The sequence below is a fragment of the Arabidopsis lyrata genome (genome assembly GCF_000004255.2).
Source record: "Arabidopsis lyrata subsp. lyrata unplaced genomic scaffold ARALYscaffold_2, whole genome shotgun sequence".
Taxonomy (NCBI): domain Eukaryota; kingdom Viridiplantae; phylum Streptophyta; class Magnoliopsida; order Brassicales; family Brassicaceae; genus Arabidopsis; species Arabidopsis lyrata.
The window spans coordinates 797,417-809,564 of NW_003302554.1; the positions used below are offsets into that span (position 1 = coordinate 797,417).

Here is a 12,148-nt window from a genome sequence, read left to right on the forward strand (position 1 = left end):
GGAACAACGCATTTGCTTCAGAAACTGCACCTATTCCACAGAATCCAGATATCATTATAGTGTATGTTTGAACATGAGGTTCTACACCATCGATGGGGAGACTACAAAAAAATCAATATCAGTTTGGCCTCTCTTCTTTGCTATTTGTATGGTTGGCTCCAAGTTCATGGAGAAGCCGGTCATTTCCAAGCAAAAGACAACATATGGCAGTCGCAGAAACACTTAATCAGAATACTGAAGCTGTAGATATTAAGTGGAATCAATCGCAATTCCATCATCTTATGGAGAGAAATCACAACATCGGGACGATTCATTCTGACGGAAGCAGTAGCAGATTCAGATCTCAAAACCCTAGCCAACATTTTGTTGTTTCGCCTGATTTTGTTTTTTTCCTTGTCGATCTTTCTAAATTCTAACTCTGAGTGAGTGAAGAAGTGGGTGAAGCCCAGAAAACCGGTAATTTTAAAATGAATCATAAATCTCAGCCGGTTCGATCTGAACGATTCTGAAACCGGTTCGTTTTGACCAATGTAGTGGTATAGTGAAAAAAATTAAATTATATTCCAATAATAAAAATTTGGAAGATAAGGAAAAAAAGAAAAGAAGGAGCGTGCAAATAAAAGTCACAGTCGCGACCCAAACTAGCGAAAAGCTTCGATTTCCAGCGATCCTAGAGTTGGATTTTTAGGGTTTGAATCTTGAGAACGAAGATGTATTCGTTATCGATGCAATTCTCGCTTTTGCAATCACCATCTCGACCTTCTTCGTCTTTCTTAGCCAACCATGAACCTAAACTCTCTACTTCTTCCTCCTCTGCGAGCTTCCCCTTGAAGACTTGGAAGAGTACCGGAAGTGGGAATTTGATGGTTCTGAGAGTTAAAACTTATGGTTCTTCTTCTTCTGATTCCTCTCCAGAGTCCAATGGCACTCGGGTAAATTGCAATTGCATTTTCTCGATTGATATGAAGATGAAATTGCATTGCTTAAATCACTCGAATCGAATATTACTAAACCCTAATCTTGACCGTCTCAGCCCAAAAGCAGGAGGGATATTCTACTGGAGTATGTTCAGAATGTGAAGCCTGAGTTCATGGAGATGTTCGTTAAACGTGCCCCTAAACATGTAACTTTACTCTGCTTCATTTTCTCAAAAGACCAATTTTTTTAAAAAAGTTAGAGCTTATGATTGATTCTGCGTTGCTCCTTTGTTAATTGGGGATATTAATTAGGTGGTTGATGCAATGAGACAAACTGTGACAAATATGATTGGAACGCTGCCACCGCAGTTTTTTGCGGTTACTGTCACCTCTGTGAGTGTTTTATGTAAGCGATACGTTTTCACAAGTTGTGTCCTGTGTTTGTTACTTGGGTTTTGTGTGTTGAAACTGCGGACTATGGGTTTATTAGGTTGCTGAGAACCTTGCACAACTGATGATGAGCGTATTGATGACTGGATATATGTTTAGAAATGCTCAGTATCGTCTTGAATTGCAACAAAGTTTGGAGCAGGTTGCTCTTCCTGAACCACGTGATCAAAAGGTGAACATTTTCAGGTTTTTAACTTCTGTTTTTCGCGTGGCCTGTAACCGTGTAAATGCCGATGAGAGTTAGTTTGATGCTTCAATCTTGACATTTCTGTTTCTTCTCTGTCTCCCTCTGATAAGCCTTGTGTTAAGCTAGTGTAGCAGCATTTTAATTACCCCATGTAACTTGTGGTGGATTTTAGCCGCGTTAACAGCTCAACAAATGTTGTTGAGGCGGTTAGTTAGAGAGCTAACTGGTTCAAAGTAAGTTTAGGCAGAATGAGTTGTGGGTTATTCTGGTTAGGTCTCAGATTTTGGTTTGGGCAGTGGTCGAGAGTTAGAGACTTCTCGCGTTCATGCTGTAGTTCTTTGGTGACTTGAATAAAGCTACTTAATATGTGTGTCTTAAGTCTGATCCATCAGATTATATGTGACACTGGTTTTCTATTCTGATTAAGCCAGGGGGGTGAGGAAGACTATGCACCAGGAACTCAAAAGAATGTTTCAGGGGAAGTGATCAGGTGGAATAACATTTCTGGTCCTGAAAAAATTGATGCAAAAAAGTATATCGAGCTTCTAGAAGCAGAGATCGAAGAACTCAACCGTCAAGTGGGGAGAAAATCTGTGAATCAGCAGAACGAAATTTTGGAGTATCTAAAATCTCTCGAACCCCAAAATCTTAAGGCATGAGAATTCATATATTAGTTTTTAATTTTTCTTCATCAATTGTTTCCAATGCTTTTCTCAGTGGGAATACTTTGAATTTGTAGGAGCTTACAAGCACTGCAGGCGAAGATGTTGCCGTGGCCATGAATACATTTGTCAAGCGGCTTCTTGCTGTGTCAGACCCAAATCAAATGAAGGTTCTCTAATAATAACCTCTTCAGCTGAAACTTGTTCTGAGTTGTGCCAGGTGTATATAAATGTGATTGTGAATTGACTGATATCAATGTTTTGGTGATTACACAGACGAATGTGACAGAGACAAGCGCAGCGGACCTTGCAAAATTGTTGTATTGGTTAATGGTAGTTGGATATAGCATTCGCAATATCGAGGTTCGGTTTGATATGGAACGTGTGCTTGGTACTCAACCGAAGCTTGCAGAGCTGCCTCCTGGTGAAATTATTTGAACACTGTAATGAATAAAACCAGGGCTTTTTTTTACCCGAAGAACTCAGATTTCACTTGTCAAGTAATTTTTATTGTAAAATTGATTGAACTTACTTTGAAGAGAAGACAGATTTTGCTTTGAGAGACCTCTTCAGACTCACAAATAGCAGGCAAAGCTTCAACTATGATCATTAGACTTGCATAAGGATATTTAAGGTCTGATCAACAAAAGAATACTCGATTCACGGGTTCCGAATAGATCTAGATATCCACTTTAGTAAATTTCTATGGATCGAATTGTGAGCTAACATGTATTCTGATTTAACTATGTATGTACTCGATTTTGTGAAATGCCAACCTAGTGTGCTTTTTGATATTCATCCAAATGCTGGTCTTTATAGTCTTAAGATTTATAATTCTTAGAACAATCTTAAGATTGAGAAAACTTCTACTACACATAAGACCGATACATCGACAACAAAATGTTATTACAAAAAAAAGAAGATAGATGGTGATTTGGTACGAAAATCAAATTTCTTTTATCTCTGCAAACCATACAATTGTGTTTTTGACAAAACCATTCAAACTAAATACCAAAATCAACAAAAAGGATACCAAAATCAATTCGGCTACTACAAAAGGATGATTCTTTGTGACAGACACTTGATCATCGAATACCACCCAAAGACTTTAGAGCACGTTCAATACAATTTTTCTCTCTCCCCTATGATTCCCTAATTAACAATGCTTAAATACACAAAGGAAATAACTTAACTAGTATGGAACGTGAATGAGTACTGCGAGACAATCCCACTAATATAGGAGAACACATGATGCCATATCTCCATTCAATCTTTCACCAAGTCAAAGTTGGTTTACTCTGGTACGGTAATGACCTTCTCATCCCCCAAAATGGAGAGAACAAAAATATAAACCGATAGTTACAATCCTAATTACATCACTAGATTTGATCATAAACCCATTAGTAAACCTATCATGATTGCAATAAAGGTTCTCCCAAATATATCATCTCCTGTAAAACCAAAATTCAAAGCCATATCACATAACCATAGGGTGGGGAAAGGAAAAAACGGACCAGACCAGATATTATATACTGCTACTCACCTTTTGTTGTAACGCCAAAACTCGTTAGGTTTGGTTGCAAAGCAGAGATGTCATACCTCAGAAGACATTTAGGAAAGTAGATCCGAGCCCAACGAGATTGGCTGCAACACTCGGAGAATTTTTCGACTACAAGCCCCAAGCAAACGGTGCAGTTACTTGGATCAAGATCAGGACTACACTGGGCCATTGCCTCTAAATCATACGAACCTTCCAGTTGAGTCACATGTTCTTGATCTTCCACAAAATATGGAACCGGTGACGAAGAAGACGAGGATGCTCTGAAGACAAGCTTGTCTATTTTTCCAGGAAGTGTTTTATTAAAAAAATGAGGAGAATTCAAAGAATCATTCCGATAGTAACTAGAGGATGTAGGTGCATCCTCTACGAGAGAGAAGAAAGAAACGTCCGAGTACCGAACCATACACTCGTCAGAGAACATGAAAGATGTGTCATGAGAATCGCATGATTTATCCATTCCTAAAGTCGCAGAATGGACACAGTTTGAACAAGATGTTTTGCTTATGTTTCCTATGCATAGGAACATGCCATAGACTGTATTTGGGCTAAGACCGGCCGTGGCATTGAAGTAATAGCTTCCGAGGGAGGAACGGTTGCGAAGAGTTGAGAGGACGGTGTTGCGGTTTGATTGATAAGTGTCGGGTAATTGGTTGCAATCGGTTAGATTTTGAGAAGGTTGGGACATGGCCCCAAGAGAGAACAAGAAGAAGCAAAACAGAGCAACATCAATGGTTCTTGTCATTTTTCTTATGACTTATGACAAGGAATAAACCAGAGCACATAGATTTATATAATGAAACAGTTACCTTTTTTTATTTTAATTCTTTCAAATCTGCAATGTCCACACATAACGTGGTAGACAAATTCAGAGGTAGAATATGTATATAACTATTATTATTTTTAGTTGAATTTCATTTTCTTGTATATATACAAACGTTGAATATCTTTGCAGGTCCATTAAATAAGAAGATGTAAGACTAAGCACAAGTCTTGTATCATTTTTTATTTTTTTTGGCAAATGAAGATATTCTGAGTTTTACACCCAGCAAAGTGGTAGTGACTCAGCATGATATAGGAGTCACACCAGGGATCGAGTAACGATATTGGTACCCCCGAGTGAGGAGGAAAAGTGTTTCCTCTCGACTTCCATCGAGTGTCGATGGTTGGCTGACATTGAAGATATTCTGAGTTTTAGAACCATAATGTTTTTGTTTTTTGGACCACAGACAAAAGAAAATCCAACGGCTGAGAAAAGATTAATTCATAAATTTAAGAAAAAACTATTATTACTTTATTAGGGAACTCATTAATGAGAGATATAGGTGTTTTAGGTTTTTTAACTTCTTTTTTTTCCCGTCAGCAAGGTGTTTTAGGTATCTTGAGTTTTAGATTTGTAAGTAAAGTTACAATTTTATGGAGAAGATAACAAATAGAAACCTTTAAAGTAAAAATATGGACATGCATCAAACTCCATTTTCTTATTAACTTTCTAATCAATCCATACAAACAGAATCAAACCTAATTTTTTTTTGGGGGAAAATATTAACATTTTTTTGTGAACATAACACACATCACACAGATTAAACGAATTTTATTTCTTTCACAAATCATTATTTATAATCAATCCATAAATCATCACATTTGTTCACAAATCCACAAGTGGCAACACCTAAGCTGCCATTTTAAAAGCAATCCTTGCAAATATTTAGTTTCCTGCCACAAAAAAAAAAACACAAATTAGAGCAACCGTCCCTATCAATAGTACAGAATGTGGGAAACTTAGGAATGATTATATGATTTAAAGTTCTAAACTATACGTACAAAATCATATATCTTTGTTTTCTAAAAATCGACGAATTAAGTGTTCAGCGGCGGAGGCGGTTGCATAAGAGGAGGCGGCGATTGAGGCGGCAGAGACAGAGGAGGCGGAGACAACGGAGATAGAGGAGGCAGAGACGATGGAGACGGTGCTGGTGATGGCAAAACAAAGGTTCTATACCTCAAAATACATTTAGGAGTGAAAATAAGAGCCGAACTTGGTATACCGCAACAAGTTGAAACTGTTGCATACGCAAATCTGAGGCAAATGGTACAGTTTGATGGATCAAGATCAGGACTACACTGAATCATTGACACTAAATCATATGAACCCTCTAACTGAGTCACACGTTCTTGATCCTCCACGAAATATGGAATCAAAGTTGACGAAGAGACGTTAGGAATCAGTTGGTCCAATTTATTGGATAGGGTTTGGTTAAACCGGTTTGAGTTTGGAGCAGAACGAAGAGAGTAAAGAACGATGACTGGTTTACTTTCAAATTCGGAGAAGAAGTAAACATTTGAGTATCGAACCATACACTCTTGGTAGTATATGAACGCTCTTTTGTTAAGAGTACAGTTTGTAGCGATCTCGATTGTTGCGGTTTGGACACAGTCGGAGCAAGTTGTTGTGTTGATGTCTCCTCTACAGAGGAACATGCCATAGACTGTGTCGGGGCTAAGACCGATTGTGGCATTTAAATAGTGTACGAGAGGGGAAGACAAGCTGAGAGCGGTGAGTAGGATGTTGCGGTTTGTTTCGTATGAACTGGTTTGTGTGAAGTTGTCGGAAGGATTGCAGAAAGTGTGCATGTGTTGAGGTTGGGACAGGGTTTGGTGAGAGAACAACGAAAAGAAAAAGAAATAAAACAGAGGAGTGAGTGTAATGATGATTCTTGCCATTTTGTTCTTTGTTGTTTAACAAAACAGAGGAGATAGATAATTTATAATAGAAAGAAAAGAGCTATTTTTGTTGATCTATTCAAGATATTATCTTAATAATGATATGGTATACCAATTCAGAGGAAGAATATGTAAAACTATCATTTAGTAAGACAAAATCATAATAAGGTCGACGCAAAATAGAATATAATGTTTATCTTAGAGCAAAACAGAGACTTAGTCCTAAAAATTTATGTCAAAAACCTTAGGAAGTATGAAAGGTTGTTATCTATATATATATATATATATATATATATATATATATATATATATCATTGATATGGCTCTAAGGCCTTTATATAGTTTTTACAAGATGACCTAATTGCTAAAAACTTATACACAACAAGAAAAGGAGATATGCCTTTATTCAAGTTGGAGTGTGAAGATCACAAACGTCCAATTTGAAAAGAAATTGCTCAAAATGACGTCCAAGACCCTGGCCACCGGTTCGTTCGTACATAGGCACTGGCAATTGTTCCGTTTATATATAACTTTATCAAGAATAAAATGAGTCGGGTTATTTTATATTTTTGTCACCGTAATAATTTGGAAGATAGAGAACAAAATGATAGGGTTAAAGTGGAGGACAGAGAACAAGGTGATAGGCTTGAAGTGCTAGGATTATTACTTGAGCAACAAGAACCATAAGTAACTTGGACAGGAGCTTGCGCTCGAATTTAGATGGTGTAGGACAGTAGGAGCAGCAGCAAGTGCACCATAATTATCCAATATACAATACCCAAATTCTGAATATATATATATATATATATATATATATATATATATATATATATATATATATATCTATCTATATTATTAATTGGGAAACATTGGATAATAAATAACCTTATAAAGGGTAAAGAATTACAAAAAATGTCATTGGTTTTTAATGTTTTTAAATAACTTCATTAAGGGTACAATAGTAATCACAAAATTAATATATTTAAATAAAAAATAGTTTAATTCTTTTAAATACTTATTAATTTCCAAAAAAATAAACTAATTTTCTCTCTCTTATTAATTATAAACGAAAATTTGAAATTAATTTTTTAAAAATTGTTAACCAATAGGAATTGAAAAACTAAGATTTGATATCCAACTAAGATTTTTTCTAAACCAATCCTAATAGACTATTCTATATCAAAAATAAAAATAAAAATAATATCATTTTAATTCAAAATTAAAAAAAAACTATCATTTAAAAAGATTTATCAATGGAGGATTTTAAGATTGAATTTGAAATTTGGTAAAAAAATTAAATGCAAATATTTTAATATTCAGTTTTGTTATAATATTTTTATTACAAATTTTGAAATATAAAACGAAATTTTATTTCATAATTTCTAAAAAACCATATTAAATATTAACAAATATTTATTTTTACTATGAAATAAACTCAAATAATAATAAATTTTAAGGAATTATCATAATGGTTTTCGTTTAGAGCAATTTTCGAAAAAATCTAAACAATAGAATGTACATATTAATTTTGAGATATTTTGTGTTTTATTTTTTTCTTTTCAACTCAGATCTTCCTTAAATAATAACTAGATGCAAATATTATTTAAGGAAGATTTTAAGATTGAATTTGAAATTTGGTAAAAAAATTAAATGCAAATATTTTAATATTCAGTTTTGTTATAATATTTTTATTACAAATTTTGAAATATAAAACGAAATTTTATTTCATAATTTCTAAAAAACCATATTAAATATTAACAAATATTTATTTTTACTATGAAATAAACTCAAATAATAATAAATTTTAAGTAATTATCATAATGGTTTTCGTTTAGAGCAATTTTTGAAAAAATCTAAATAATAGAATGTACATATTAATTTTGAAATATTTTGTGTTTTATTTTTTTCTTTTCAACTCAGATCTTCCTTAAATAAATCCATAATATATTGCACACAGTTTTTGAAATTATGTAAACTAATTATATATTTTGCATTCAACACAAATTATGCAGCAATAGCATATCCCTTTTATAGATGTGTCTAAAACTTTTATTTTTAGTCCAAATATTGAACTAATTATGATTAAACAATGAAAAGAAGAATATGCAAAATTTAGCTAAGGAAAGAAACATTAATAAATTTGTTAAAATATTTGTAACTTTAACATCATACCTATTAATCCGCAAAACTCACAGTATGTATTTTATGGTATTTTAAAGTAAGCAAACAATAATTTGGAACATGGTTTTAATGGAATGAAATGAGAATAAGAATTACGAGACGGGATGGCAGGGGAACATAAATTAAAAATCAAACTTAATACTCAACTGGTATGAGTTTGTGTTATGAGCACTATATAAAATAAATTTGTTTACACACATAACCTTATACGTACGTTTTTAGTTACAATTTATGACAGATACGGGACCGTAATATTTTTATTTCACGTATACGAGACGGGTTATGGGACGAAAAATTTATGACATATACAAGACGGGATAGGTTTCCTGTTCCAAAATAGTTACGCCTAGCTAATATACATGAAATAATCCAAACTAAACCGAATATGTATCCTATTTAACACATGTATTCAAACTGTTATAAATGTTTTGAATAGTTTAGAAAATAAAAACGTAACATCACTTAACTTTTGCAACTAAATAATATCTTAATTTTATATTAAATACAATTTCACACGTACGTGTAGGTCCGAATCTTAAAATATAACTATGCACTAACATAACTAAATTTCGTTCATTACCTAACTTTATAATATCTATATTATTACAAAGTTCACTAACACAACAAAATATTTTATATTTTTAAAATCTATATAACAATTTCTAAAAAAAATATCTCTGCACGTATATGTGGATCTAGATCTAATACACTAAAATATACATCATAAAAACAATAAAATAATCTATATTGTATGAAAATTTGTAAGAAATGTTTTTGAAATATGAAACCCCGCACGTACGTGCGGGTCAGGATCTAGTATATATATATATGTGAATCTCCTTAATCTTTTTTTCTTATTCGTTTTTAACAAACTAAAGAAGACATTAAATTGGTTAATCATTTGATAACTTTTGTGGTTATTATATAAGTTAAACCGCATATATGATCTCCTTCAATTTTTTGTTGCGAGTCTCTCTCGTTTTGGGTGAAGCAAAATGGGGTTTATACGACCATTTTTTTTAACAGAAAATGATCCGGATTTTTTACCATCCGACTAATCATGAGTAAAATTGATTTATATATTTACATATAAGTTAATTTATTTGTAGGTCATCACACAATCATAATATTGTTTAATAGTCTTTTTATCCGTGCACAATGCGGATTGAGTTCCTATTAGACAAGAAAATGACATATCACACGTCACACACAATCTTGGAATACAAATATAATCTTCAGAATCATTGGATTGGATCATAGACCCACAAGTGCTAACACCGAAGTTGTCAAGGCTGTAATGAAAATTCTCCTAAACATTTCGTTTCCTGCAGTAAAAAGAAAAGCCAAACACATAAACGTTTTAGTTCCTCAGTCGATTATCTTCCTGATAGTTGGATTTTATCATGACCGAGTTTATTGTTCTCATTGACAAATAAAGTTTGATTACTACACAAAAAGTTGCGGTTTCAGCTAAAAAAATTAAAACATTATTTTTTTCACGTAAACTTAAACAAGAACGTAAACAAAAAAAAAATATCTACTCGAGTGCATAGTATTAGCTCGCTCACCTTTCATAACGTTAATAGACGATGAGCCGCTTGGTGACTGAGAAGTTGGCAAACCGGTTGTGTCATACTTCAAAAGACATTTAGGAAGATTGAACTGACCCCAACGAGCATTGGTACAACAGCCTGAGAGACTATTGACCACAAGTCTCAAACAGACGCCGCAATTTGCTGAATCAAGATCAGGACTACACTGAACCACTGTGTCTAATGTATACGAGCCCTCTAATGCATTCACACGTGATATATCCTTCTCGTAATAAGGCGTAGAAGCAGACAAAGAAGACTTTGATCCTATGAGGATAATTAGTTGCTCTACCTTATTGGATAACGTTTGTTGGAACGAACTAAAAATAGAAGTAGGAAACGAAGCGACAGAGTATCTAGCGGCGTAAGGCCCGTCTTCTACGAGCGTGAAGAAGGACACATTGGAGTAACGAACCATACACTCCTCGTAGTATATTAGAGCAGTTTTTCTGGAAGTGCAGTTATTTTTAGTGATTTCTACGGTTGCGGTCTTGACACAGTCCGAACAAGATGTTTTGGGGAGGTCTCCTCGGCAGAGGAACATGCCATAGACTGTGTCGGGGCTAAGACCGATTGTGGCATTGGAATAGGTTCCGAGGGAGGAATGGTCACGGAGAGAAGAAAGTAGGGTTTCACGGTTTGATTTGTATGAGCTGGTTTGTGTGAAGTTGTCGGATAATTGGTCGTCGCAGAAAGTGTGCATGTGGTGAGGTTGGGACATGGCTTGGTGAGAAAATAGAGAGAATAAGAAAAAGAAGCAAAACAAAGGAGCATTGAATCTGATTAAAATTGCCATTTCTTTTTAGTTCTTTCTTGTTTATGAAGGTAGAATAAACCGGAGCAGAAACCTAGCCATTTATATAGGGAAAGATCTTCTTTTATTTTAATTCATTCAAATATATAACGTCCTATACCAATTCAGAGAAAGAGATACATATATATATTTGTTATTGTTTCAGAATAACAATCAGATGATTTCATCAATAAGAGTTGAATCCATATACATATCTGAACAACACATCATCTTTTATATATTATACTTGTTCTTGAAACGTAACTATGAAAAAATCAGAAAGTTAACACACTATTTAGCTTTGTTAGCGTATGAACCAAAACATGGACTTGTTCTATACAATTTTAGAAGACAAAGATTTGATGCAAAGAAAAAAAATCCAAGAGTCAAAGTCGTGCATGTTCACAAACAATACAAACTATAATTTGGAATTGCCGTGGTATTACAAAAAAATATGACCATAATCATATTATATAAAAAAATTATAAAATCATTTAGTTGAACCTTTTTATCTTTTCGGACTTCATTTTAAATATATTTAGAGGTTTTATTTCTGTTAATATTTCGAGGTATTTGCATTAATTACATATGTTGAAGATCTAAATAGCTAGCTAGATACCTCCAATGAAGATGTTCTAAGTCTCCTAATTAGAGATCTTTAAAATATCATATTTTTTTCATAATGAAAAAAATCAGCATACATTTAATAATTTATCAATCAATATAACGTATTAATTTTATTAGATATCATTGGTACTCTAAACCCTAATTTAAAAAACATCTCAGAAATTAGGAACTCTAACCAACCATTTAGTCATTGATTTTTCTTCTTAACCCTAATTTCAAAACACTTCAGAAAAAGCTATTTTCACTCATTAAAATAAGTCGATTTTTTTTTTTGGGTGAGGCTAGTCCATATAATTAACTGCCTCAAGTTCCAAGAAAACGACGTGGATCATACAGTTTTCGTTAACTTAATTTGATCATCAATAACCAAAGTAATTAAATATTACGTCAGATAAGTTTTACCATATTCACATTTTTACGTATACTGATATTTTATATATGATTTGTTGAGTGTTTA

At 33.5% G+C, this 12,148-nt stretch overlaps 4 protein-coding genes across 4 annotated transcripts; 1 reads left to right on the forward strand and 3 right to left on the reverse strand.

Annotated features, from left to right (window-relative positions):
* The first annotated feature begins 588 nt into the window (after positions 1-588).
* LOC9324011 lies at positions 589-2,783 on the forward strand. The gene is made up of 7 exons (XM_021034573.1): positions 589-932; positions 1,034-1,123; positions 1,230-1,310; positions 1,408-1,539; positions 1,986-2,207; positions 2,294-2,386; positions 2,493-2,783. Exons 1-7 carry the CDS (start codon positions 711-713, stop codon positions 2,652-2,654), a joined length of 1,002 nt encoding a protein of 333 aa, XP_020890232.1. The 5' UTR covers positions 589-710; the 3' UTR covers positions 2,655-2,783.
* Positions 2,784-3,149: 366 nt separating this feature from the next.
* LOC9322463 (probable cysteine-rich repeat secretory protein 6) lies at positions 3,150-4,543 on the reverse strand. Its single transcript, XM_002887902.2, has 2 exons — positions 3,760-4,543; positions 3,150-3,667 (listed from the first exon to the last, which is right to left on the reverse strand). The coding sequence occupies exons 1-2, from the start codon at positions 4,517-4,519 to the stop codon at positions 3,606-3,608; spliced, it is 822 nt and encodes a 273-aa protein (XP_002887948.1). The 5' UTR covers positions 4,520-4,543; the 3' UTR covers positions 3,150-3,605.
* A 748-nt stretch (positions 4,544-5,291) lies between these two features.
* Positions 5,292-6,632, reverse strand: LOC9324012 (putative cysteine-rich repeat secretory protein 7). Its single transcript, XM_002887903.2, has 2 exons — positions 5,599-6,632; positions 5,292-5,490 (listed from the first exon to the last, which is right to left on the reverse strand). The coding sequence occupies exon 1, from the start codon at positions 6,496-6,498 to the stop codon at positions 5,635-5,637; it is 864 nt and encodes a 287-aa protein (XP_002887949.2). The 5' UTR covers positions 6,499-6,632; the 3' UTR covers positions 5,292-5,490; positions 5,599-5,634.
* Positions 6,633-9,740: 3,108 nt separating this feature from the next.
* On the reverse strand, positions 9,741-11,129 carry LOC9324013 (cysteine-rich repeat secretory protein 8). Its single transcript, XM_021035978.1, has 2 exons — positions 10,248-11,129; positions 9,741-10,004 (listed from the first exon to the last, which is right to left on the reverse strand). The coding sequence occupies exons 1-2, from the start codon at positions 11,065-11,067 to the stop codon at positions 9,934-9,936; spliced, it is 891 nt and encodes a 296-aa protein (XP_020891637.1). The 5' UTR covers positions 11,068-11,129; the 3' UTR covers positions 9,741-9,933.
* Positions 11,130-12,148: the final 1,019 nt, after the last annotated feature.

Excerpts from the sequence above, each read along its gene's own strand:
- LOC9324012 (XM_002887903.2), bottom strand. The coding sequence starts at position 6,498 with ATGGCAAGAATCATCATTACACTCACTCCTCTGTTTTATTTCTTTTTC.
- LOC9322463 (XM_002887902.2), bottom strand. The coding sequence starts at position 4,519 with ATGACAAGAACCATTGATGTTGCTCTGTTTTGCTTCTTCTTGTTCTCT. Across the intron at positions 3,668-3,759 it reads TTTTGGCGTTACAACAAAAG|GAGATGATATATTTGGGAGA; the intron begins GTGAGTAGCAGT and ends TTGGTTTTACAG.
- LOC9324011 (XM_021034573.1), top strand. The coding sequence starts at position 711 with ATGTATTCGTTATCGATGCAATTCTCGCTTTTGCAATCACCATCTCGA. Across the intron at positions 1,124-1,229 it reads TTAAACGTGCCCCTAAACAT|GTGGTTGATGCAATGAGACA; the intron begins GTAACTTTACTC and ends GATATTAATTAG. Across the intron at positions 2,208-2,293 it reads TCGAACCCCAAAATCTTAAG|GAGCTTACAAGCACTGCAGG; the intron begins GCATGAGAATTC and ends TTGAATTTGTAG.
- LOC9324013 (XM_021035978.1), bottom strand. The coding sequence starts at position 11,067 with ATGGCAATTTTAATCAGATTCAATGCTCCTTTGTTTTGCTTCTTTTTC. Across the intron at positions 10,005-10,247 it reads GTCTATTAACGTTATGAAAG|GAAACGAAATGTTTAGGAGA; the intron begins GTGAGCGAGCTA and ends TTTTTACTGCAG.